At 43.6% G+C, this 24,757-nt stretch overlaps 1 protein-coding gene across 1 annotated transcript in view; it reads right to left on the bottom strand.

Moving 5' to 3' along the window:
* The window catches only part of LOC136882136 (putative phospholipase B-like lamina ancestor), a 150,639-nt gene that overhangs the window by 56,888 nt on the left and 68,994 nt on the right, over positions 1–24,757 (bottom strand). Inside the window, exon 3 of the mRNA XM_067154679.2 lies at positions 2,696–2,852. Coding sequence (XP_067010780.2) covers positions 2,696–2,805 — 110 coding nt within the window. The 5' untranslated portion in view covers positions 2,806–2,852. The remainder of the gene's footprint in view (positions 1–2,695; positions 2,853–24,757) is intronic.

Here is a 24,757-nt window from a genome sequence, read left to right as displayed (position 1 = left end):
TACGGAGAAACTGCAATTCCACATACCTGTTCCAAACGCAGATTAATTTCCACCTACACATGATGAGGTACGAAGTATCATATTAAATCTCAAAAACAAAGCACCAGGAGAAGATCCCTGAGATGCTCAAGACAGGAGGTGAGCTCCTGACTGACCGATTACAAGCCATCATTGCAAATATACGGGGGAGCGGCGGAGTCATACGAGCAGACTGGGAAACTGCCTTGATCCACCCACTGCACAAACAGGGCGACAAGGCGGATTCAATCTTACTTCTGCGAAATGCATACAAAGTGCTTTTACGCGCCACCCTTACTAGATTGGAACAGGAGACAGAACACAAGATCGGTGAATACCAGTCTCCAACATCGCCAGTCAAACCGTACAGTAATCATTTTCGTAGACTCTGTTGATCGTGACACCCTGTTTAATGTACTCCGCGAATATGGCGTTGGCAAGAAAACAACCACATTAGTTCAACAAACACTGACAGACACAACCTCTGAAGTGAAATTCATGCGTGAAATCTCTGAACCTTTTGAAATTAGAACAGGTGTTCTCCTGTTCAACCTAGTACTAGACAAGGTCATCTTGGGAGAAAGAACTACCTGGAATCCATATGGGAACAAATGATAAGCGGATCAACATAATATGCCTTGCTTTCGCTGACGACGTAGCAATAATTACCCGAACTCCTGAGGAAGCCAGACATGTCATCGAGAAACTTCATGAGATTGCTGTCAAAACTGGCCTCCACATCTCTTACGAAATAACACAGTACATGGACTCCAAGAACTCAAACGTGGTGCCACTCGTGAGCCAATATGGCAGCATCACCCAAGTAAAACAGTTTAAGTACTTGGTGAGGTTATCGGGAGCACTGGCAACGAAAGAGATGTCAACAAAAAACCGCGCCTATACAATCACTTGGAACGTTTATTACAAGAAATCACTTTCCACCAAGGCCAAACTCCGACACTACAACACTGTTGTTCTCCCAGAGGTACTCTACGCAATTGAAACATCATCATTAGACATCAACATTAGAGACATTGAGAAAATGGAACGACAGATACTGAGGAAAACGTTCGGACCCAAGTTTGAAGATGGCATTTGGATGCGAAAAAGCTCGGAGGAAGTCTGTTCACTGACTGAGCGATTTACTTCAGTTGCATGCAAAAGACGTATGAAATTCTACGGACGTTTAGCACGAATGGATGTCTCACGATTGACCAACAAAATGTTTTTCGTTATCAATGGAACACGACAAACCAAAGTGCGCTGGGTAGTAGACACCCAAAGCTCTCGCAGAAGTCGATATTGTTGACCCACTGGAAACAAGGACTTCATATAGACAAAAGATCAACACCCACAAGTTTGCGCCCGAGAAACCGACGGCAAGAAGCGGGTGGACACAAGGAAGACGACAGGCGCATAGTGGAAGAATGAGGAAGTTTTGGGAAGATAAGAAGATCAAGGAAGGCAATGCTAAATAATGGTTCTGCGTGCTCCTTAGAGGGCCAAACGCATGTATATGTAATAACGTGGAATTACTAAAACAGCAGAGTCATATCACGGAATGAATAATAATAATAATAATAATAATAATAATAATAATAATAATAATAATAATAATTGTGTGTGTGTATCAACACGGCTGCTTCTGGAAGTGCTATTTTTATTGTAGCCTATTGTCTTTTGTTTGATGTTAGCGGCACATTCTCTTTCATTAGAGACTTGAATATGTTTAAATAACTTCCATTTTGTACTTCTTTGCTTATTGCAACCTACTATTTATTTTTCCTGTACACGATCATTACGAAGCTCTGCTGAACACATTTATTGTACGGAGTACCGTAGTTATGAACGTGTAACCGATCGTCGCAGAGGATGACACTCGTGTCTGAAGTAGGATCAACACAGTTTACAATATTCTGGTGGTTTGAGAATGTATAAAGTTAAAGATCACTTCGCGAGCCGATGTTTGTGCAGGAGGTCCTGGGCTAGCGCTCGTAGCACCCGGAGCTCTCACTCCTGTAGGACACCCATCCTCTAATTGCTGGAATATCCAAAAGCAAACCTGTAGGTCCAGAAGCAATGTTGTTGCTTTCTTAGCAGCCCCCTGGAATCAAATATACGGTACTATAAGGCGAAACAAATGTCATTGAAAAGAGGATGGGTTAAATGCGTGAAAATGCTCTCCTGCCAATACATCAGGACTGCTCACATGAACACCTCAGGTTAAGTTCGAGGAACCTATCACGGGTACTAGGTGAGAGACTCGTGAATGAAACATGATGCTATATGTGGTTCGCTTCGAACCCTAACAAACCGCCCTCTTGGTTTCAGCCTGGCCAGAAACATGGCAGATGTCATAAGTGGAAGGTGACCGACTCTTCAACATACCGCAACGGATTGCCCACTCAGGAAGTTAAACAGAACACGAGGCCACTGAAGAACCTGTAAAATGTTGGACGTTCAACTCTGACACTGCTACGTCATGTGACCTAAGTCTCATTTTGTATGATTTAAGAATGTATATACTTTTATCATTGTAAACTTGTATCCTTCTGCCGTGAGTCGCTTTGCAGGCCTTGGCACTGCACTCAAGACGGGTGTTTCTTCTGAGAGACACTGACCTCACACGCTGTGATCTGCAAACAAACACTGGCCTCAGAGAGTGTGCAGTACTCACCGCTCATACTCGCCGAAGATGTAGACGACGATTCCCAGAGCCATGAGGGCAGCCAGGACGGTCGAGATGATCTTGGTCTGCACCCAGGAGGCGCCAACGACCTTCAACATGATGTTGGCCGGTGTCGACAGTGATGATATAGATGATGACTTGCAGTCTGGGAACAAGACGTCACAGGATTTTACTTTGCCAACCATGTCTTGGACTTCTATGGCACTGGGACCTTCATATCAATACATAACCTTATCACTAGGGTTCGGAAGTTTAAGACCTAAAGAAGTACAAAACTTGCAAGTAAAATATGACCTAAATATGACCCTAAAAGGTAAGTATTTTAGCAACAGTTTGCAAGTATTACTAACGTTAAACGTGATCAGCGATAATACAGCAGACAGAGCGAGAGTACGTACGTTAAAAATTTATACAATTATTCCGCTCAATCCTGAGGCTGAGTTCTCACCCTGTTTTTCTAACAAAAGATCCAAAAAACGAAGTATTAGCATGCATTTTCTATCTCTCGGCGTCTCTTTATCCGAATGACGCCTTGTAAACCCGCCAGCTGTCTGTTTCAGGAAGAGTAAAAAAAAAAAATAGATCTACTACAGTATTTTGAAATCCTGTGTTTGAAACTCGACGCAGGCAGCATGTGCGACGCCTAATTTATACAATGACCTTATATCAGTAAAATGAGCAAATAGGACGACAAGCTGTGATGTTCCTAACGAGGTCTTCGATTTCCATGGCAATAGAACTTGTGAGGAGGAGTTAGACCTTGATATCAGTACATAACTAGTGTATTTATATGGAACATAAACTTGAGGTCACCATTCACAGTTATTTTTCAGATTTCGTATGAAATGAGATAATGAAACAATATGACCTAAGGACGCCAATATTTGAGATTTGGGTGTTCTGTAGGCCAACTGAAATAGATGTTGTTAGCTTTATGAGCTCACAAGTCTGTATGTAGTTCATGGTTTGCTTCTATATAACCAAAATGGCTTCAGGAACGACTGTCTGTAGCTTATTTGTTTATGTCGAGTAAATCTTTCCTTGCTCGAGCTATGTCCTTCTCGCTTTTTCCATGACTGGTTATTCTTTACCATCCATGTACTTCCTCACTTCCGGCTACTGATTGCCGAGTTCCATTCAGTTTCAGTTTTATGTTTGTCTTTCAACACAAGGTCGACAGCGACTCTTCCAAGTCGAGTACTGATCCCGATAAAACGAAGTCATCCACAATAACTCATTCCAACTATCATTGGTTCTCAGGGTACGAGGTGTTAAATGTTACTGTCCAATATGTAGCACGAGTTTGAACAAGCTGATAACTTTCATGGACCTGTCTCAGTGTCATCCTTGGATCTGACCACATAAACGATGCATTTTCTATCTGTCGGCGTACGTTCATACAGCATCTCTTTATCCGAATGACGTCTTGTAAACCCGCTAGCTGTCTGTTTCAGGAAGAGTATCGTAGGCAATGGGGAAGCACCTCGCTCAGCAATGTTCGCGATGAGGACACGCAATTGCTAAGCCTGGGTGGACTCAAACGCGACGTGCCTATTGTTATGCTATGCCGCAGTACACGTGTGCTGTCAGTGTTGCAACAGACAAAGATACGGGCAGTAAAGCGAGTTTTGTTCTCGGCCACAAGATGACTTGCCCCTACACCCTGTATGTTGAAAGTAACAAGCAGGAAAGTACCGAGACTAGTACAGTCATATAGGTGAGGATGATGGCGTCACATGCACCCAGCGCCCACCGGCCGCGAATCGAACCTTACAATTTGCTTTACACACAGAGAGGGAAGGGAGCGGCCGTGTGCAAATCAGAACCTACGGAAAACCATCTTCAGGGCTGCCGACAGCGGAGTTCCAACCGGCTATCTCGCGAATGCAAGCTCGCAGCTGCGTGACCCTAACCGCACGCCCAACTCGTTCGGTGCAGCACGCTAACCATTAGGCACAGAGACGGACAAGACAAAAAGGTGTGAAGTCTCGAACAGGTAAAAGGTTAATTTAGGCTTTGACGCAGAGCAGTGTTCTCATCCTCACAGAGGACGGCCATGGTACAGAACGAGAGTAATGGTAGAGCGGTTAAGTACAATCCTAATTAACAGGAACCGAACGAAGACTGAAGGAAAATTTCGTGAATTTTTAGACTGAATATGCTTTTTTTTGCTAGTTTCTTTACATCGCACCGACACAGTTAGGTCTTATGGCGACGATGGGAGAGGAAAGGGCTAGGAGTGGGAAGGAAGTGGCCGTGGCTCTAAGGTACAGCCCCAACATTTGCCTGGCGTGAAAATGTGAAACCACGGACAACCATATTCAGGGCTACCGACAGTGGGATTCGAACCTACTATCTCCCGAATACTGGATAGTGGTCGCACTTAAGCGACTGCAGCTATCGAGCTCGGTAGACTGAATATGCAACAGTTCCAGAGAAGTTACGTCTAACGAAAGTTAGGTTTATCGTATGCCTTTTAGTGCCAGGAGTTCTGCTGCACGTCTTTCTATTTGACGCCCATGGGTGACAACGCGTCTGCGTGTGAGATGGTAATGTAGCGGCATGTAGCCTCCTGTTGAATATCGCCAAGAGAACTCTTCAAGGCTTAACGTCTCCTTCCGACGGACGAATCACCAATAGCCTCATATGCGCTCACTGCATATGGACACTGTGAATCCAGTCCTTAGGCACGTAATTTAGTGACTAGACCTCCCCTACCCTGTCCGCCAACATTCTGATGATGACATTTTTCCAACAACGGGACTCGAACCGGCTGACCATGGCCAAAGGATACTCTAACGTAGTGTACCTACTCAATTCTTACATAGCGAGCAGAGTGGGGAGACGACTGAGTTCGAACCCCGCCATCAGTTGTCCTGACAATCGTTTTCTGTCGTTTCCCATGCCGGGACAGTTCCACTCCCACCTCCTTACGCAATGTCACCAGATAGTTAGGCTCGCTGGTATTAAGTAATACTTACATCTCGTAGTTTCACTTTGTATCACAAAGAATGCTCCTGTAACTGAGATGAAAGTCCTGGAGCAACCAATAAATTAAATTAGCTCCTGAACTGAAGTTGACGTCAGCAAGGGCATCCGGCCGCAAAAGCATTCCGTATAATTTCATCTCACTATGGGGTACACACATACACTAGTGTTCAAAAGTTAAACATAATCACTAAGCGAGGCCATACCGCCTGATAGGAATGTCAGACGGATTGCTAAACAAACGGAAGCTGAATGACACACAACTTGTGCAAAAACCAGTGTCAGAAAGGTTCTGGTAGCTAAGGTACACCTTTGACAACAACTAACAAAACTTGGCAGTGTCCTACACAACAAAATATGCTGTAGGGTGTATGGTTACCCCTAACGACCACAAATGCTTCGCAGCGACGTGGCATGCTCTCTATCAGACGGTCCAAGACTTCTTGTGGCAGTCTGCCCCATTCCTTGGAGGGTCCTTGGTAGAGGCAGTGCATCCCAGGCATGTTCTGCAGGTTTCATATCCGCAGACCTCGCTGGCCAGTCCATGCGATGAATGTCTTTCCCAACCAGTAATTCATCCACCAGAGCAGCGCGGTGCGGTCGGGAATTATCATCCATTAAGAGGAAGTCTGGACCAACCGCACCTCTGAAGAGTAGAACATGTGGTCTCATCCCTCATTCCTCGGACCACCGATAAAGATGTGCATGTCCGTACGGCACCACCACCATACTGAGCCCGTTCCACGATGTTTCTGTGGTTGTATCGGCTACCCGGTTCTCTCCAGATTAATGTGCGACGTGAATCGTTCTGCAAACTGAAACGCCACAGTAAACGGGCCCTTCTCTGTGCTGGAGTGAGAAGGACGCACACCACTGGACAACGGGCAAACAGCCCTGCTGTTCTGAGCCTCCGGTACACAGTTTGCCTGGAAACGGCAACCCCTGATACCGCTGCAACCTCCGCCGACAATTGTCTTGGAGGTGCAATGAGATTTCGTCGGGCGGTTAAGGCCAGATATTCGTCCTGCTGTGGGCTGGTTACCCTTGGTCAACCTGGTACTGGCCTCTCCTTTGTCTCGAAATCGTCTCCAAAGCCTGAAAATGACACTTTGTGGCACATCCAAGGATACGGCGACTTCGGTCTATGTCGAGCCTGCTTCCAGGCGGCCGAGTATTCTACCCTGCAAATCGGGGTCCAAATAGCGTCGTTGTGCCATTATGTTGTCATGTTCATTACGAGGCTACACTGCGCACACTACAACAGCGCAAACACGACTGACGGAATATGGGGCGCAGGCACTGGCTGTGTTTATCTTGCGGTTACGCCACTAGTCTTTTCCTATACAGAGCGATCACGTAAGATTGGTAGGTGCATATGTCGTGCGATTTGCGGTCTGTTTCCTGTTGCCCTGCTTACGCATAACTTATACTTAACTTTTGGACACTAGTGCATTTATAATGTAATATTATTTAGTCTTTTAATAATAAGTTCAATATAGAAGAACTAGTAAGCAAGTTCTTTGTTTGAATATTTATTTATTTTTAGAATTGGCTTTACGTCGCACTGACACACACACAGGTGACGATGATATGGGAAAGAGCTACGAGTTGCAAAGAAGTGGCCGTGGCCTTAATTAAAGTACAACGCCAGCATTTGCCTAGTATGGGGAAACTACGAACATTATTTAAAAATCACTGGTAAAAAGTGAAGGAAATTTTGAGTACAATTGCCCTGTTTATCAATTTCGTTAACAGTGGTGAGCTGTTGTGTCTTTCAGGTCACAGATTGGTGCGGCGACTGTGAGATCGCACATCGGTGGGCCGCAGAGACGCAACTTGCTATGCGTCCCGGATTTTCTGGGGCGGTACAGGATTGCACTCATACGTCCCGGAGCCTTTCGGGACAGAACTGTCCCAGATTTCATCAAAATGTGCCGGGTTTTGCTTCATGCAGTGATACGCTTGAATTTTACCATACATTTGTGAGATTGCCTGTGGTGTGAATAATAATTTCAGAATCGAACATTAGTGGGTACAAATTTCTAGAAAATTTGTTGAGAACAACATTGAGCCCGTCTCCCCGGGACTGAGTGTGTGTTTTATCGCATGGATTGACTGCGAGGACACAGTTAATGCAACTCAACATTCTAAACGACAGAAAGAAACAGTAGATGAAATCCATGGTTTTGGCAACTACTTCTGTTATGGAAAACGAAGTGGTGATAACTGCAGCGTTTCTTCATTGTAGCTATGAAACCTGGCAATGTGTAATACATCATCATCGCTATTATTATTATTATTATTATTATTATTATTATTATTATTATTATTATTATTATTCATACATACATTATCATTATAGACTGGTATGCCTTTCAGCGTTCAGTCTGCAAGCCTCTGAGAATTTACTAAACGTCGCCACAATCCTCGATTTGCAACTAGTGTTGTGGCCTCATTTAGTTCTATACCTCTTATCTTTAAATCGTTAGAAACCGAGTCTAACCATCGTCGTCTTGGTCTCCCTCTACTTCTCCTACCCTCCATAACAAAGTCCATTATTCTCTTAGGTAACCTATCCTCCGCCATTCGCCTCACATGACCCCACCACCGAAGCCGGTTTATGCGTACATCTTCATCCATTGAGTTCATTCCTAAATTAGCCTTTATCTCCTCATTCCGAGTACGCTCCTGCCATTGTTCCCACCTGTTTGTACCAAAAATCATTCTTGCTACTTCCATGTCTGTTAATTCTAACTTATGAATAAGATATCTTGAGTCCACCCAGCTTTCGCTCCCGTAAAGCAAAGTTGGTCTGAAAACAGACCGATGTAAAGATAGTTTCGTCTGGGAGCTGACTTCCTTCTTACAGAATACTGTTGATCGCAACTGCGAACTCACTGCATTAGCTTTACGACACCTTGATTCAATCTCACTTACTATATTACCAACCTGGGAGAACACTCAACCTAAATACTTCAAATTATCGACCTGTTCTAGCTTTGTTTCACCAATCTAACATTCGATTCTGTTGAATTTCTTACTACTGAGATCAATTTCGTCTTCGAAAGGCTAATTTTCGTATCATACCCAGTGTTCCTATTTTCAAGTTCCAAGATATTAGACTGCACGCTTTCGGCACAATCTGCCATTAAGACTAAGTCGTCACCATAGGCCAGACTGCTTATTACATTTCCACCTAACTGAATCCCTCCCTGCCATTTCATACCTTTCAGCAGATGATCCATGTAAACTACGAACAGCAGAGGTGAAAGATTACAGCCTTGTCTAACCCCTGTAAGTACCCTGAACCAAGAACTCATTCTACCATCAATTCTCACTGAAGCCCAATTGTCAACATAAATGCCTTTGATTGATTTTAATAATCTACCTTTAATTCCATAGTCCCCCAGTATGGCGAACATCTTTTCCCTCGGTACCCTGTCATATGCTTTCTCTAGATCTACGAAACATAAACACAACTGCCTATTCCTCTCGTAGCATTTTTCAATTACCTGGCGCATACTGAAAATCTGATCCTGACAGCCTCTCAGTGGTCTGAAACCACACTGGTTTTCATCCAACTTCCTCTCAACGACTGATCGCACCCTCCCTTCCAAGATGCCAGTGAATACTTTGCCTGGTATACTAATCAATGAGATACCTCGATAGTTGTTTGCAATCCTTCCTGTTCCCTTGCTTGTAGATAGGTGCAATTACTGCTTTTGTCCAATCTGAAGGTACCTTACCAACACTCCACGCTAATTTTACTACTCTATGAAGCCATTTCATCCCTGCCTTCCCACTATACTTCACCATTTCAGGTCTAATTTCATCTATTCCTGCTGCCTTATGACAATGGAGTTTATTTACCATCCTTTCCACTTCCTCAAACATAATTTCACCAACATCATATTCCTCCTCCCCATGAGCTTGGCTGTTTGCAACACCACCATGATGATTTCCTTTTACATTGAGAAGATGTTCAAAATATTCCCTCCACCTCTCCAGTGATTCCCTGGGATCTATTATGAGTTCACCTGAATTACTCAAAACACTGTTCAGTTCCTTTTTCCCTCCCTTCCTAAGATTCTTTATTACTGTCCAGAAAGGTTTCCCTGCTGCTTGACCTAGCCTTTCCAGGTTATTACCAAAATCTTCCCATGACTTCTTTTTGGATTCAACAACTATTTGTTTCGCTCTGTTTCTTTCATCTACGTACCAATCCCTGTCAGCCTCGGCCCTTGTTTGGAGCCATTTCTGAGAAGCCTTTTTACGTTTACAAGCTGCTCTCACTTCATCATTCCACCAAGATGTTCACCTTTTCCCATCTTTACACACAGTTGTTCCTAGGCATTCCCTTGCTGTTTCTACTACAGCATCCCTGTATGCCACCCATTCACTTTCTACATTTTGAACCTGCTTACTGTCTACTGTTCGAAACTTCTCACTAATCATATCCATGTATGTCTGTCTAATTTCCTCGTCCTGGAGATTTTCTACCCTTATTCGTTTGCAGACAGATTTCACTTTCTCTACCCTAGGCCTAGAGATACTTAGTTCACTACAGATCAGATAGTGGTCTGTATCATCGAAAAATTCCCGAAAAACTCTTACATTCCTAACAGATTTCCTGAATTCAAAGTCTGTTAAGATATAGTCTATTATGGATCTGGTACCCCTAGCCTCCCATGTGTAGCGGTGAATAGCCTTATGCTTGAAGAATGTATTCGTAACAGCTAAACCCATACTAGCACAGAAGTCCAGCAAACGCTTCCCATTCCCATTAGCTTCCATATCTTCCCCACATTTACCAATCACCCTTTCGTATCCTTCAGTTCTATTCCCAACTCTCGCATTGAAATCGCCCATTAGCACTATTCTATCCTTGCTGTTGACCCTGACCACGATGTCACTCAATGCTTCATAAAACTTGTCTACTTCATCCTCATCTGCACCATCACATGGTGAATACACTGAGACAATTCTAGTCCTAATTCCTCCCACTGACAAATCTACCCACATCATTCGCTCATTTACGTGCCTAACAGAAACTATGTTGCGTGCAATGGTATTCCTGATAAAGAGCCCTACCCCAGACTCTGCCCTTCCCTTTCTAACACCCGTCAAGTACACTTCATAATCTCCTATATCTTCCTCATTATCTCCCCTTACCCGAATATCACTTACTCCTAGCACATCCAGATGCATCCTCTTTGCTGACTCATCCAGTTCTACCTTCTTTCTTCCATAAGCCCCATTAATATTGATAGCTCCCCATGGAATTCCATTTCGTTCGCCAAGTTGTTTCCAAGGAGTCCCTCGCCTGTCAAATGGGAATGGGACTCCGTTACTCCCATTGGTCCGAGGCTTGCTTAAAGTGTTCTGAGCTCGGTAAATTCATGAAGCAGGATGCTGCCCTACTTGCACATAGTCCAAGTGAGCATCTCTCCTCGGTGAATTGTATAGTCCTAGCCACCTGAGCACAAGGAGGGTCATGACTCAGAATATGTCCGAGATGCCCACTCCCATTCCATAGCAACTGGTATCCCGACTCTCAGGACCACTTACTAGGCCAGTCAGTCGTTGCCCATGGTTCACGAATTAGGACGTGACTACAGTAACCCACAAACATGAACCATTATTATTATTATTATTATTATTATTATTATTATTATTATTATTATTATTATTATTATTATTATTATTATTATTATTGTTTCGTTCCGGCCAACTAAGGACCACGTCATTCCAACTGTTTCCCTTGAGCTTTAATGTTGGTCCAGTACTCCTTCATTCGTATACGGTGTTGCTCCTTTCGTTCTTCCGTCCATGCCTTTCCAGTTTTCATCTTCGGCTTTGGTAGGAAACTCTGATGTTCTTGGAGTTTTTTCTTAAGTGGGACACGCTCATGGATATCTTCAAATGAGATCCCAATCTCCTACAGATCTTTCTGTACCTCACTGAACCATGCCCCCTTTGCCTTTTTCTCTTGGAGGAAAGTGAAATTGCGATTGGTTAACCGTGTTGAATTCATTCGGGCCATGTGTCCATAAAATGTAATCCTCCTTTTTCGCATCACATCAGTTATTTTCTCCACATGCGAGTACAACTCCTGGTTGTGCCGTCTCCTAAACTCGCCGTTGTCTTTGACTGGACCTAAGATTTTTCTCAAAATCTTTCTTTCCTTGGCCTCCAATTTCTCCATCATGCCTTTTTTTGTTCATGGCGAAACATTCCGCAGCATATAGAGCCTCTGGCCGGATAACAGTGCAATAGTGTTTGATTTTTGCATTCAGAGATATAGATCTTTTGTTATAGACATTTTTACTCAGATGGTAAGCCATTTCCATTTTATTCATGCGTGAAGAAAAGGCTTCTTTTTCGGACAAGTTAGGTTCTATCCATTCACCAAGATAGTTAAATTTTTCAACTCGCTTGACTTTTCCGTGAGTCCCTTCTAGCTCACTTGGCGCCAGTTTGATGTTTGTAATGAATTTCGTTTTCTCAAAGGAGATTTGGAGGCCCGCCTTTGCAGCTTGTGTTTGAAGCTGGTTGATCTGCTTCGTGGCCACATCCAAGGAATCAGCGAAAACCGCGAGATCATCTGCAAATGCTAGACAGTCAATTGAAAGATTCTTGTTCTTGTGGCCTAGTCTGACTCCGCTTTCGACTCCTTCATAACTCATTTCTCTGCGCCATTCACGGATCACTTTCTCAGGAACGCAGTTGAACAACAGAGGCGAGAGACCATCTCCTTGCCTAACTCCTGTCCGTATTTCAAAGGCCTCTGAAATCTCTCCTCTAAACTTCACTTTTGAGATGGTGTTGGTGAGAGTCTGTTGGATGATCACTCTTGTTTTACCGTCCAAGCCAAATTCCTTTAAGATCTGAAGTACGGTATTTCTATCAATTGAATCATAGGCCTTCTTAAAGTCGATGAACGTTACTACAAAAGGCTTGCTCCTATTTTTTAAAATTATTATTATTATTATTATTATTATTATTATTATTATTATCATCATCTTAATACGCAGAGTTTGACCACCACTAAATGACATAAGAATTTGGTCGCCTAATGTTTACCACGGAGACTGTCCGAGAGGATGTTTACCGTATACGAACCCAGGGTCTTCTCATCACCATCCTAAAGGCAGATCGTCACGTGATTCTTGTCACGGATAGGATTGGCAATATTCTCAGAAGGCACAATATCAAGACCCTAATGCCATCATACGTAATTACTTGAGATGTGTTAAAGATCCTATTGGTTTAAACTGTATTGGAATACATATGATCCCTTGCTCCTGTGGGTTGGTTTATCTTGGCCAAACATGCAACGAGGGTTAAGGAACATGGCTTCTCCGTGACTCTGGAGGCTCTGTTCTTGCTATGGAGTGAATTTGCCAATACATGCTCTGAATACGATCCTGTTCGCAGGTTCGAAACGCGTCAGCATTGCGCGATCTAATATCCCGAAATTATTATTATTATTATTATTATTATTATTATTATTATTATTATTATTATTATTAAGGTCTGAGTACATACAAAAACCCAAGGTTAAAAGCGACTCCAGTCTATTACTATATTTAACAGCACATGTGCCACTAATTCGCTAACAAATGTCAGTACTCCAATTAGAACCGAGCTGCTGAGTGTCGTAACACGTGTCTGGTACGTGAAGAGGTTCCGGGAGAGCCACCAGACCTCAGACACTGTTAATCGGCTCTTGTACTATGATTTTAAAATAGTGACACGCACTTGAGGTTTTTTCGTATCGTAACGTTTCGCCGGAGTGACGCATTGCGACACCCTTCCACTCTCATATAACGTCCCAGTGAGGACTTGCAGATACGACCGGTAGCCTATATACAAACAAGAGGTACAACAAGTGCTGAACAAGCTGCGCCTTACTTGGAATGGGGGAGAGTTCCTACGCCCTGACAAAAGATTGCAGCACAAGGTTGTCATCAATGCCTGCAGTGTTCAGGCGTATGGTGGACATATGTATTAGAATTCTCGTACACAAGCACTGGGATACCTACTCGACATGGGATGCGGCAGGTAAGACACTGTAACTCGTTCAATGTTCATAGGACTTTTGCCAAAAACATGACTTAGAACTGTCCGACTCGTTGGCTGAATGGTCAGCGTACTGGCCTTCGGTTCAGAGCGTCCCGGGTTCGATTCCCGGCCCGGTTGGGGATTTTAACCTTCATTGGTTAATTCCAATGGCCCGGGGGCTGGGCGTTTGTGCAGTCCCAACACGTAACACTATCCTCCACCATAATAACACGCAGTTATCTACACATGGCAGATGACGCCCACCCTCATCAGAGAGTATGACTTACAAGGGCTGCACTCGGTTAGATATAGCCACACGAAAGTAGTAGTAGTAGTAGTAGTAGTAGTAGTAGTAGTAGTAGTAGTAGTAGTAGTAGTAGTAGTATGACTTAGAACTGGCGGTCATCTGAAAACATGTGCAACCGAATAGTGTCATGGAACAAACTGTGTGACGGAAGCTTAACCTAGCAACCGCGCAGCCTTTAAAGTACCGTTACCTAGCAACCGTGCAGGCTACGACGTAAAGTACTGTTACCTAGCAACCGTGCAGGCTACGATGTAATGTACTGTTACCTAGCAACCGTGCAGCTTGTGATGTAAAGTACTGTTACCTAGCAACCGTGCAGGCGGCGGTCATCTGAAATTACCAACCATTGATACATGGTCATGATTGACGGGGTAATAATCATAATGGCGGAGGCAGCCAACAGCTTTCGACACACTCGGTATACATCACAATTTGATTAATACGAACCTGAACGATCCAGAACGAATCAAACAATATCACACACTGTAGCTACCGGAATTTCAAATTACAATGACAGCCCGTGAAACTACACAGGACATCCATTTCCATTTCCAATTAATGGCGCATACTTTTTCAAGCCTTCAGTAACCAGTATAATGTTTCACTTTTTGAGCTACTGATAGCTGACAATCGACACGTCGTGGAGTTCTGAGTTTAGCCATAATGAGCAGATTTTCGGAGCTATCGAAACTCAAAGTTCGCAGACATCGGAGACCGCACACGAAAAATCTCAACAGACACTTGAACCACACAGAAATTGCACATCGAAAGGTTTTATTGCCTTTACGGTCGGCTGGAAACTGCACACCAAGAATATTCTACATGGTGCATTCCCTCTACGTGGTCTGTCAGTGATTACCGCCCTATTTCTCGCATTAACGCCGACCCTGCCGTAACCATGACAACCGGTGTTAGGTCACTAGCGTCATCTTCTCACTGTGCGCTTTCTAGTCCTCAGTCCAGGATTAAAATACTTAAACTGGAAAACGAACCCAATACCCTGGAATAAGAAACAGGCGCGCTACCTCTACAGCGCAGGGCTGAATAATAATAATAATAATAATAATAATAATAATAATAATAATAATAATAATAATAATAATAATAATAATAATAATAATAATAATAATGGCGGAGGTAGATGTTTGCAGAAGCGAACTGTACTCCTGGCAGTGTTTGTGGCATGTGTGAGTGTATGTTGATGTTATCTGGTAGATCTGAGATCATTTAGTGTTGGTTTTCGGTACAAATGTTTTGTGTCTTTTGTGCCCTGAGTGTCAGCCATCTTGTTTTATTTGCCATCCCTGCCATGGAAATCATGAAGAAGAGAGGCACACTACATGCACTCACCAGCGCTACATAAAGCACGCAATATATACGTCACGGTGTCATTATAATCGACGTAATGATTTTATAATGCTTTTATCGGTATTCATATGGTCAATGTTCTGTCAGATTTACTGCAGTGGACGTTTATCAAGATCAAGACTTGAGAAAGTTTTATCGAGCATTTATCTTCGTACGCTCCACGAACTGACAATGCCTGGTTCTAACAAACCCAGTAAGCGATTACTGGACACTTGATGACAAGCAATCATGACTTAGTGCAAGTAATGACAGGGTAACCAATCCACCCGTCCACAGACAGCAACCGGGGGAGCCGGGCTTACACGATTACAGAGAACGTCGGAGTTCTCTGGGAATCTTCCACAGAAAATACCAATTTTCATAGGCACCTTCAACATCAACAACCCTCTACAACCTGAAAAGCTGTATACTCTAGTGACAGAAGATTCTGATTCTTGCGTTACAGGAGACGCGTATTACTGACGAAGACACCATGGATTACAGCCATTATCGTATCTTCAAGAGCAAAACTGACCGGCGCGTTGCCAAAGAAGCTCCTCTACTGACTATGGCCTTCGTGGTCCGTAAGTCCATAGTTGATTCTGTCGCAGAAGTTACACCAGTCAGCAACCGACTGATGACTATGCGCGTCCAGTGCGCCAATAAAATGTACACACTGATCAACGCACATTCGCCCACTAACCAGAGTAACAAGAAAGACCCACAGTCAGCAGAGGAATTCTGGTCAACCACCGAGAAAGTTATGTCCAAAGTTCCCAAGGATGAAAAACTCCTCCAGGGTGATTTCAATGTCCAGATTGATAGAGAAAAATGCACAAGAAAACAGTTGGAAATTATCCTGCACATAAATTCACTAACAAAAATGGCACGCGCCTCTCTGCCAGAAGAACAACCTCAAGCTCATGCCGACATCCCTCCGAAAACAGGAAACTTGGCGCTCCCCAAACCAGCACTTAGGTGGCAATCTCGTACCCAGTGCAGAAAGAGGTACAGAGGGGAGCCAACATCGACTCAGACCAACCTTACACGAGTCAAAATCAAGCTCACCCCGAGGAGAAACGTCCGTTCCTCAACAGAAGTTTGACACAAAGAGGATTGCAGACTCTGGAGTGACTGAAGCATGGGAACAAGAACAAGCTGAGGACTTGCACAAGCCCTCGTTCCTCTGAGGAAGAACACCAAACATCCCTGCGAGAATGCACTCGTCACCAGGAAATTGGCATACCGCAAATACAAACCCCAGAAAACTTACGGGTTTTCAATGAAACACGAAAAACAACCGCAAAAATTATCCACAATCCAAGAGGAAATGTATGTAGAACCAGATGGATTCCGAAGAGGAAAATTTCCGTAATTACAATGTAATGGACTTTTACATATCCGAGGGTGCACACCACCGAATCTATGCTTTAGGAAAAATGACGGAAAATTGGCACGCACGAATAAGGAGAATCGCCAGGTGCTGGCACAGTGCTTCTCAGAACTTCTCAATTGTCCGGAGCCCACAAAGAGATTCGAGATGGAAGAACCCAAAGAGACATATTGACTCCCCACCTCCGACTCAAGAGGAGATCCACTAACATATCCTCAGACTCAAAGACAACAGGGCATCTGGGGAAGACGGCATAGTGGCCGAACTGTTGAAAAACCTCGGACCAAACTCACTTAGAGAACTCACGCAGATTATCACGGACATCTGGATATCAGAACAGCTGCCAGAAGAATGGAAATGATATACCCTCAGCACAAGTAACTTGCAAGATCCTTTCAGCTTCCCTGGAACATAAGATCGGTGAACACCCAGCAGGCTTCCGCCCTGGTCTCTCTTGCGCAGAACAAATCTTCAACCTAAAGGCTACTTTGAAAATCAAAGCCCTCCGGAACACTGCAGTCATATGTACTTTTGTTGACTTCAAAAGGGCCTATGACTCTCTTGACCGCCAGTCGTTGTTCAACATCTTTCACGGACAAGGTTTGGATAGCAAGACACTGCGACTGATCAGACATTGACAGACACGACATGTGAAATTCATGGGGGAAATATCTGAACCCTTTGAGATCAAGACAGGCGTTCTTCAAGCTGGTGGTCTCTCACCGCTCGTCTTCAGTCTAGTGTTAAATAAAGTCATCAAGGAATGGGGGAAAGAGCTGAAGATACAAAACCACTGGAAACCAGTGCGTTTAGGACGACGCAAGGGTGGACTAGAGGTCAGTTATCTTTCTTTCGCGGACGATCGGGCACTACTAACAGATAACGAAACCACTGCATTCAGAGATATAGAAGTACTTACAGAGTGTGGAGAAAAGAATAACGATTGTACCAGCAAGAGAAAGGAAAGGGTGAAGGTTGTGAAAATGAAGAACTTCCTAGGTCTCGCAAACTTAATATCGTCCGAGTCGGAAGAAAACAATAGTTGACCAAGGGAGGTGTTAAAAGAAAGATGAAATTGAGGAGGAAAAGTAGGCCTACAAATCTCCTACCAAAAGACTGAGTTGTTCTGCACAAAATTTGATATATCGGATTTGAACACGAAATATGGCAAGATGAACAGAGTCCCACACTTTAAGTACCTTGGCGAACTGCTCGGACAGACCGAAAAAGGTAAAATTGCGCAGAAAACTAGGTTAGTGAAGATGAAGAGAGCTTTATACAAATCACAGGGTAAGAAATGTTTGTCCATTTCCGCCAAAATTCGTCACTACAACACTGTGATTAAACCGGAAGTGCTATACGCAAGTGAGATACTGAAGTTACACACCAAAAGCGATCTGGAGAACCTACTTAAAGAGGAAAGAAGAATCATCGGCCCAAAGCTCACAAATGAAGGGTGCAGGCTTCACTCCAGGGATACCATACAGAGGTTGTCTAACCACGCAGCAGACATCCCAAAAATGCGACTGAAATTTTATTGACACGTAAGCAGACTCCCACAATACTCAGGTACATCCACTACACCATGTGTGACGCAAGTAAAACTCGATCTGGAAAGGGCGCAGGTAGATTCAGCGGACAAAATATACAAGTGGGAAGTAATGCCAGAGAATGCAACACCAAGGCCGAAGTGGACCGAAGAACCATAAACCTCGGTCGGAAATCGAACTCGGCGTCCTCTGCATGAAAGATCAGTACGTGGTCCATTCACCGAAGGAGGTGGACTTCAGTATTATTATTTCGCATTAAACAATATGATATTCGAATTAATCACAAATGTTTAAAGACTGTAGGCCACTGTAATGAGACCGCGAGTAAAGTTCGAAATGTTCACAAATTTGAAAGGTTGTATGAGCGCTGGTAGCGTGTGAAAGTGACGACATTGTTAATCATCTGATGCTATGAACTTTCTCTTCGGTCGCAGCGCTGATGGACATTCGGCACCTTACCGCTCATTTGCAAGAGTGCACGACCTGACTGGCTCATGCTGCCACAACTGTCAGCTACATATGTGCTTCACATCACAAAATAAAATAACCCCTAAATACTCTGAAGAAATTTGTAACCTTTCTCAACAACCTCATTAATATGATTACACCATTGAGGATAATTAACATCTAGGTACTAGGTACAGTAATATCGCCCATCTGGAGGACTGTTCCTCTTGGTGAAACTTACATCTTGACTTATTGTCTGCTGTCCATCTCACTGCAGTCGCTCATAGTTCTGCAACTCGTTTACTACTCTATACAGTAAACATCATCCGGACATCGCCCTATCTCTGATTCCAGATCTTTTCTCATATTATTTATATATATAAGAAAACAAATGCTGTCCTGTGACACCACTCTCTTAATCATTACATGAGCAGATAACACTTCACCTGCTCTAATTCTCCGAGTTCCCCAAGTGTCGAAAAACGGTGTTTTTGCCAAGTATAGTGACCCTGAAAAAATATGTTTTTGTGCAACGAGTGGTCAGCACACTTTCTCATAAGCATGACAACAAAACTAGCCTTCTGGAAATGGGTATTAATCTCATACACAAATTTCCAGAACGAAGTGCACTAAATAAAATCGAAGGTTCCCATTTTGACCTACCGGGCGAGTTGGCCGTGCGGTTAGGAGCGCGCAGCTGTGAGCTTGCATCCGGGAGATAGTGGGTTCGAACCCCACTGTCGACAGCCCTGAAGATCGTTTTCCGTGGTTTCCCATTTTCACACCAGGCAAATGCTGGGGCTGTACCTTAAATAAGGCCACGGCCATTTCCTTACCATGCCTAGGCCCTTCCTGTCCCATCGTCGCCATGAGACCTATCTGTGTCAGTGCGACGTAAAACAAATAACATTTTGACCTATATAATATTTAAATTAGGTCACTTTGCAGAAACAATAGTATGAAGCGTACTGCACTGCAGCAACACTCAAATTTTCATACTTACTTTGAAAGAAAGCACTTTCCGTACTTTTATTATAATATACTCCATCATTTTGTAAATCCTTCAAGCACCATACTTCATCCTTCTTTCACATAACTCACTTCAAAACTTGACGCAACACAGCTCATACTTTTAAATATGTCGTAACAACATTCCACGAACTCTAGCAGCCAACAAAATAACACCTGTATTGAACGAGTTCTGCACCTCCACTTACACTTCTGTAAGAAGTATGGTATAAATAACAGGAGTTTTAAGACGCATCCCCCTGATATTTATGCAAGTTTCCCAACAGAAGCACAGTGCGGACCACATAATGTCCATTACAGTGTAAGAACGTGGCAATATCTCGTGAGGTAAGTATCCATGCTGATTCGCGAGCGGGCAGCTATCACCAAGAACTGAATTTAGCAACTGAAGTGTCCGCCGTCAAGTGACAGGCGCCGGGCAGATCATGCGCCGAAAGTGCGGCCTCCACATTAAACTTAAGGTAAATAAAATGTATTTTTAAACGTATTACATCACGCAAATAATAAGTGAAGATCACATACCGTAAATCATTAGGACCAGTGCATCAGCGAGGACAAATAAACAGACTCAGACAGACAGTACCAGACAACAAACTACGGCCGAGGGCAACAGACATAATATTATTAGTTTCCCTGTAGCATTCCTCGTGTTACAGGGCGTAAACAAGAAACAACGCTAATCCCATGGCCTCCTTAAACACGAGTTATAAAACAAGGCAACAATTCCATGGCCTCTTTCAATGTACAATGCTTAGACTAGCCCCTCATTCATACGAAAACTTAAGAACAGTAAAAAGCACAGTGGAATACGGATTTTTTTAAAACACGGCCCTTACACAAAGTGGTTCATTCCATCGTTTCAGTTCATAGCGCCTGGTCTGCTGTTTTCATTCTTTGTCTTGAGTCCATTTCAATCTGCATTTCGTACTGTAACAGCGAATATCTCGCCTTGTGATGCGACAGTCTCAGTACAATTTGTCTGTACGATACAATATTTCCATATCTAATGTCGTTCACCGAGTCGTGCCAGTGTAACTGATGAGCCCAAATGGCAGGCTACATGAACATGTCTAAGAATGTCTTTGAGTGGTGCTCCGAGTTCAATGTTTGTTTCTGAGATTTCATACTTTAAAAGATGCTTACTGATCTCCACCAACCGAGGAAGAATCAATTTGAGACTTCTGAAGCAGCATGACAAACGTTTACAGCTGCAATCTGAAGAGCTGAGCGCAAATTGTTCTCCTTTTCCGGATTACATGTGATATGTATCATTACCGACCAGCTTTGGTTTCTACCGTCCTGGAGCGTGAGACATTTTGCCGGGGATACAACTGGGCGGCCTCGCCTGCTAGGAAAGGAAGCACCCGGTATTTGTCTGGAGAAGAAGTGGGAAATCACTTCGAGGATTGATGAGATTGGGATCGAACTCAACTGATATCCCGACGCTGAGTGCACCCCCCTCCAGTCCTTGTGCCACTTGGCAGAGCCGGGAATCGAACCAGGGCTTCCGCGGATCCATAGAGGCAGACATTACAGCTCGTTAACGCGTCAAGGCTGACAATACGGTTCGAGTCCCACTTTTCACCATCACACTGTGTGGCTGTATTATTATTATTATTATTATTATTATTATCATTATTATTATTATTTAGTAAGAGAAGTGGAAATGGTGGTATACAATTTGTAATCACTAGATTGCGTGCCAAAAGCCTGGATTAAATTCCAAACTTCTCTTCAGTGCTCATATGGAGTGAGGGCATTCGTTTGTCGGATGGAGACGTTAAGCCTTCAGTGCTATTCGACAGGCTGTCCTCGATCCTCGTAAACGTTCGCTGTGCACGGTTCACAAAACTTTCTTTACGCTGACTTGTGTAAAATGACCGCAGCTATTAAAGTTTAAGAGAGTGCTCGCCGTTTGATTTAAAGAGGAAGTGTGGATTAGTGGGCAATAAACAAGCGGAAGGGCAGACTTGCTGCTGGTTGTTGGATCTCAAACTACTAGAGTGAATAAGAAGAACTCAGGCGATGGCTAATTCTCTCCCAACTCCACCAGGAGACGACACACAAAGCAAACAGCCGTAGTGTTTTCATTACAAGCACACTGAAGATATGCGCAGTATTGGCCGCCTAACGTGCGTCTGTCTGGGAAATATCAATTCATAGACTTTTTCGAAAACTGCGTAATTGTTTTATGCCTGGGTGAAAGTATGTGCTTGTTGTCTGTCATTTAAAGTAGGAGTGAAACATAGCGAAGATAAGAAAATACTATGGAGGCGAGACTCGACCTGTGTCGTGCGCTAGAGGGGTCTTATGACGCACTCTCGAAAGATTCAAATTCCATTTTCTCGAAACGAAATGGGAAATGAGACTTGCAATTTCAACGCCTGAAAGTTCTAGCCATTTACATTGAACATACTTCAAAGGGGAAGGGTACACGTTGCCGAGATTTCCTCGCCGTAGTCAACTACATTAGAGCTTTAATCATCTCAGAAACCCATCTGACGTGTAAGCTGACATTGTTAAGTCACTTGTAACAGCATAATTTTATGAAGAATCATTACAGTCATAAAGAAGAAAACTGAACGTGACTGGCCATTCTCCCCATTATTTTGGTGTTTAGGGGATAAAACACCCGCAAGTTCAGTCTCCCGTTTATACAATGTCCATTACTGAAACATTAGGAGAATTAGGCTTGTATATGAACCGACTATGCGACGAACAGTACACCCGTAACAAATCTCAGGTCAGTTGCCCAGGCCTGGCTGAGGGAGGAATGAAGACACATCATCCCATTTTATACTGATGATGATGATGCTTGTTTAAAGGGGACTAACATCTAGGTCATCGGTCCTTAGTGGTAGGAAATGTAATGACGATATGAAAGTCCAAACTTCATCCACTGACCAGAATTCAAAACGTGATGATGAACAATGATTATGAACTTATCCGACCCCAATGCCCCACCTTCCCAGAAACTACCTTAAAACAATGGTGTATACACTGACCAAGGGACTGCTTGCAATCCACAATCCTGAATCGATGATGAGGTCCAAATCCAGGTCAACTGCCCCTCATAATGGTACTTATAGCTAGAGAGTAAGAACCATGTTATTTCTCATGTAACGGTACTCACAGTGTTCCTCACACAGTGCTACTACTCACAAGTAGTCTCATGGTTTTAATTCCATCATTTGTTGGTCGCCCCTTTCAGTCGCCTCTTACGACAGACATTCATTTTGAACTACTACGCTATTTTATTTACAATAATTTCATTACTACAGTATAACGAATCGCAAGGGACCAGTCCATTCTTCCCGTTCAATGAAAGTGTGCTAGAAATAGTGCACATTCTTCATTTATTCGCACCAGAAATAAGGTCAAACGTTACTAGACTTACACTTTACACCTGTCAAATAGGTTTGTTTCCAAATGCATTCGTACACGTGACTGCCGAATTTTCGAATAGAACTTCTGACTGAGAAATTACAACGAACTTGTCCAAAGAATTCCGGGGATATGTTGAGGAGTCAAAATCGTTTCACCTCTTCTTCCTTTCTTGTAGTGAGAACCACTAAACCACAGGGAACTCGATCGTCTAGGCGATGCAGCAGGTTTGTGCCGGTTGCTTCACAACCGTCGAGAATCTTTAACTTTCTGTTTAAGGACATATTTTTCCTTCCCTTTGCGCGTTTGACAGTTTCCGCTTAATCCTGACCGATGTGCATTACACTTTACACACAGAACAAGGAAGTGAGATAATTTGCCGTTTTCCGCGTAACAGAGGTTCCCTTTAAGACAGGTTACTGTCCGGCTGATGCGTGGCGTACATCGTTCTCCTTACCTTGATGTCTTTCACTCACGCAGAGCAAAGTCTCAGCGTTTGTTTGCTGTACAAAGAAGGGCCTCAATTTGTAGCGCTTTAAAGCGGGATTATTTTGATATGTGCTTGGTATGAATAGTTTCCAAATTTACACAAGTTTAGTGTACTACGGTTCGAATTTCAAGATCCTATTCCGTTTTATAATTATAAAATGACGAATAAGCCACGTCGTGAATTTTAATTAAATTTCTCCCAGAACGTTTGCCCTCTTGAGGTTTCTCTGATTGTAATCTGACGTACTTTCACTACGCTCGGACTGCGGTCACAGGATCGTCTTTGTTTAGAGCACACTCGTGCGACTTGCCTCTCTTAATGTAATATCGTGTGACTATTTGTAGCCGAGTGCAGCCCTTGTAAGGCAGACCCTCCGACGAGGGTGGGCGGCATCTGCCATGTGTAGGTAACTGCGTGTTATTGTGGTGGAGGATAGTATGTGTGGTGTGTAAGTTGCAGGGATGTTGGGGACAGCACAAATACCCAGCCCCCCGGCCATTGGAATGAACCAATGAAGGTTCAAATCCCCGACCCGGCCGGGAATCGAACCCGGGACCCTCTGAACCGAAGGCCAGTATGTTGAGCATTCAGCCAAAGAGTCGGACTTGCCTCTGTGATGCCGGTAGATTGAATCAAGGTGCAGTGAGCTCGCAGTTGCGATCAACAGTATTCTGTAAGAAGGAAGTCAGCTCCCGGACGAAACTATCTTTATATCGGTCTGTTTTCAAACCAACTTTTCTTCACGGGAGCGAAAGCTGGGTGGACTCAGAGTATATTGTTGATAAGTTAGAATTAACAGACATGAAAGTAGCGAGAATGATTCCCGGTAAAAGGACGTGGAAACAATGGCAGGAGTGCACTCGGAATGGGGAGATAAAGACTAAGTTAGAATTGAACTCGATGGATGAAGCTGTACGCATAAACCGGATTCCCTGGTGGGGTCATGTGAGGCGAATGGAGGATAGGCTACCTAGGAGAATGATGGGCTCTGTTATGGAGGGTAAGAGAAGTAGAGGTAGACCAAGACGACGATGGTTAGACTCTGTTTCTG

This window comes from Anabrus simplex, chromosome 10 (genome assembly GCF_040414725.1).
Source record: "Anabrus simplex isolate iqAnaSimp1 chromosome 10, ASM4041472v1, whole genome shotgun sequence".
NCBI classification, from domain to species: domain Eukaryota; kingdom Metazoa; phylum Arthropoda; class Insecta; order Orthoptera; family Tettigoniidae; genus Anabrus; species Anabrus simplex.
This window is presented reverse-complemented; position numbering and strand designations above follow the sequence as displayed.